This window comes from Camelina sativa, chromosome 10 (assembly GCF_000633955.1).
Source record: "Camelina sativa cultivar DH55 chromosome 10, Cs, whole genome shotgun sequence".
NCBI classification, from domain to species: domain Eukaryota; kingdom Viridiplantae; phylum Streptophyta; class Magnoliopsida; order Brassicales; family Brassicaceae; genus Camelina; species Camelina sativa.
Window position 1 is genome coordinate 1,696,220 of NC_025694.1, and position 3,851 is coordinate 1,700,070.

Genomic DNA, 3,851 nt, shown 5'->3' on the forward strand with positions numbered 1-3,851 from the left:
TTTTTTTTTTTTTTTAATCAAGTTATCCTTATTGAACTTCCACCAACATGACCGTTTTGAACAAATCATATATATAAATAAAATTGTGTGAATGAGTTGTATATTCTCATGCGTTACAATATATACAATTCTTCTGTCGTCATTTAAAAAAAAAAACTTTGACACCAATGCAAATTATTATCGTATCCAGGTTTATTATTCTCACAACGCTTTTTGTGCCAAAAACAAAAATAAAACTCAAAATTAATATATAAAAAAACGAAAGGGAAAAAGAAAGAAAGATACGAATTCAATGAACAAGAGAGGAAGGAGAGGGGAAGGGGACCACAGCTCGTGCGTTACAACTAATTGGACACGTGTGTAAGCTGACTTCCAAACACACACACAAAAAAAAATATCGATCCCACGTGTAGACACTGGATCGCACGTGCGGTGACAAATGAAATTAAAATCGGAAAAAAAAAAAGTTACTAATAAAAATTAAAACAAAGAAAAAGCTTTCTTCTTCTTCATCTCTGTATCTCTCTCACGCTCTCTCTCTCCCTCGTGCGCTACTCTGACAAAGACTTCAGAGAGAGATTCTCAGATAACTTTTTATTTTCAATGGCCGCCGGAGGAATAGGAGGAGTAGATGGAGGAGGAGGAGGAGGAGGAGGAGGATCTTCAGGACGAACTCCGACGTGGAAAGAGAGAGAGAACAATAAGAAGAGAGAAAGGAGGAGAAGAGCTATCACTGCTAAGATTTACTCTGGTCTTAGAGCTCAAGGTAACTATAAGCTTCCTAAACACTGCGATAACAACGAGGTTCTTAAAGCTCTTTGTCTCGAAGCTGGTTGGATCGTTGAAGACGACGGCACCACTTATCGCAAGGTATCTTCTATTATTAATCTCTCTCTCTTCTCCGATTTCAATTTTTTTTTTTTTTTTTGAATTAGATCGGAATCTCAGCTTTCCTTTGAAATCATTCAATAGTTCAATTCACTTGAATTGCGATTTAGAATTGAGTTCTTACTGTTCGATTGGGTTGAATTTTCAAAAAAATTCCCCAATTTTGGTTACTAACGATTTTGAGATCTCGTCTTCATGATTAGATTTGTTGGTTTCTGCTTTAGATTTAGCTAATTCTATAGAAGAACAATTAGTATGATTATTGCGAAATTTGGGGATTTCTCTTAGACTAGAGCTCAATCATTGACTTTGACGTTGAACTTTTGTATATCATGTAGTGTTAGATTTTGATTTATATAGTCTTTAGAGTTACTAAAAATGGTTTGGTTCTTGAATTGTGTAAAAACAGGGTTTTAAGCCACCAGCAGCAGCATCAGATATGTCAGGGACACCTACAAACTTGAGCACAAATTCATCAATCCAACCAAGTCCACAATCATCAGCTTTTCCAAGCCCTGCACCTTCTTACCACGGAAGTCCAGTCTCATCTTCATTCCCTAGTCCATCTCGCTACGACGGGAACCACTCCTCTTACCTACTCCTACCGTTTTTACACAACATCGCTTCTTCTATTCCTGCAAACCTCCCACCTCTTAGGATATCCAACAGTGCGCCTGTGACTCCTCCGTTGTCTTCTCCTACTTCTCGTGGTTCTAAGCGGAAACTCACTTCAGAACAATTATTACCAAATGGCGGCGGGTCTTTACACGCTTTGAGGCATCCGCTTTTCGCTATCTCAGCTCCATCTAGTCCTACTCGTCGTGCTGGTCACCAAACACCACCTACGATACCTGAATGTGATGAGTCAGAGGAGGATTCGATCGAGGATTCAGGGCGGTGGATTAATTTTCAATCTACGGCTCCTACTTCACCAACGTTTAATCTTGTTAAGCAAACATCGATGGTCATTGATATGAAAAGATCAGATTGGGGAATGAATGGGAGAGGTGCAGAGTTTGAGTTCGAGAATGGAACAGTTAAGCCTTGGGAAGGTGAAATGATTCATGAAGTTGGCGTTGAAGATCTTGAACTCACTCTCGGTGGCACTAAAACCCGATGCTGAATAAAAAATCAACCCATGAAGAAGTCAGAGCAAATCTTGTGACCATAACAGAGCAAATCTTCAGCATTGTACAGTACATTGGAGCCGGAGCTTGCAAGAGCCGAGGATGGGTCAAAAAGGGTCGAACCTCTTAACATACCGTTTACATTCACCGTTTATACTTAAATTGTCACTGTGATGATGGTGCATTAAAATGTTCTTAGAGATAAATAATATGGGGTTTGTTGATCACAGGATAAAAGATTGGGTTTTGGGAAAGATAAATTTGTAGAGAGAACTTAATAGTGTATTAAGCTATTTTTATCTTTACAGATATAGTTATTATGAAAACCATTTTGCTTTCCAGTTTTTTTTTTGGTTCTGAATTATTTGTTGTTAGCTTAGTTTGTTTTGTCAAGTTAGGTGATGATATAAAAGGAAAGCTCCACGAGCGGAAGATAATGGACCCCTACCATGTGGTCTGTCTTTTTTATATTATTTGATGGGACCTAAACAACTAAACTACTTCTAACAATTTGCACTTATATTATAATTTTTTTGTTTGTATTTTTAGTTTAATACTATATACCCCTATTGTTGTTATTATCGCATGTTGTATTAAAAACCTTTTTTTGTTCCCTATTTGTCGTAATTGGACGATACATGACATTTTCATTGCCCATTTGATGAGGGAACTACGAGATGACCCACGTTGGGTCCACGTGAGGCACTCGAGGCTGGGTTGCTTCTTTTTATATATAGTTATTTAGTTTGGATCTAGTAAAATTTTGATGACCAAAACAAAATAATTATTGATAATTTTGCTACTTTGGTGGTGCGACAAGTGATACGTCAGCTACAGGTCATGAGATTGCACTTCGTAGCTTTGTCCAAAATAAGGTAAAACAAACAAAACACATCTTGATACATGTTTCTATGTCTAGCTCATCTCATCAAAACACCATCGTAACACGCAAAACAAACGACGACTCAAACACAAGTAGTTTAAGCAATGAATAAACATTGCATTTGTTATATATTAGGTCTTACTGTCTTGGTACAGAGTATAAACGTTACATTTAGGGGAAAAACAAATTAAATCAAATTTCAGTTCAATTAGTAATGATTCCTAAGTATATGTTTATATAATTTGGGGTTACGATTTTTCAATCCGTTTTAAATAATTTATTGCATTGAGATGTTCCTCCATTTCGATAACTGCAATCTCAATCTTCTCTATATATGATTCAACACAAATCCGTCCAATCACCAAACACATTTCTCACTTCACCAATTAAAGAAAGCAAATTACTATGGAACTTCACGGAGCTCTAGTTGCTAGTCCGGGCATGGGCCATTTCGTACCCATCCTAGAACTCGGCAAACATCTCCTGAACCACCACGGGTTCGACCGTATCACCGTCTTCCTAATCACAGACGATGTCCCACGGTCGAAATCCCTAGTTGGAAAAACGTTAACGGAAGCAGGTCCCAAATTCGTGATCAGGTTTATTCCACTTGATGTTTCGGGTCAAGACATGAGTGGTTCACTTTTAACTAAACTAGCAGAGATGATGAGGATGGCAATACCCGATATCAGGACTGCAATTATGGGGCTAGAGCCGCGGCCTAGGGTTTTCGTAGTTGACTTGTTGGGCACAGAAGCTTTAGCTGTGGCTGAGGAGCTTGAGATCACGAGGAAACATGTTCTGGTTACTACCAGTGCTTGGTTTCTAGCTTTCACGGTTTATATGGCGAGTCTTGACAAGGGTACATTGTTTAAGCATCTGAGTAGCATAGGAGCATTGCCTATACCGGGATGCAGCCCGGTTAAGTTTGACAAGGTTCAAGATCCGAGTAA

General features: G+C 38.4%; 2 protein-coding genes across 2 annotated transcripts in view; both read left to right on the forward strand.

The window, feature by feature from the left end:
* On the forward strand, nt 493-2,356 carry LOC104716458 (BES1/BZR1 homolog protein 2). The gene is given in 3 exon segments (XM_010433835.2): nt 493-870; nt 1,298-1,699; nt 1,701-2,356. Coding segments are annotated over 3 exon segments (834 nt in total). The 5' UTR covers nt 493-603; the 3' UTR covers nt 1,866-2,356.
* The window catches only part of LOC104716461 (UDP-glycosyltransferase 72C1-like), a 629-nt gene continuing 81 nt past the window's right edge, over nt 3,304-3,851 (forward strand). Inside the window, exon 1 of the mRNA XM_019230644.1 lies at nt 3,304-3,834. Within this exon, the coding sequence (XP_019086189.1) occupies nt 3,304-3,834 (531 nt within the window). The remainder of the gene's footprint in view (nt 3,835-3,851) is intronic.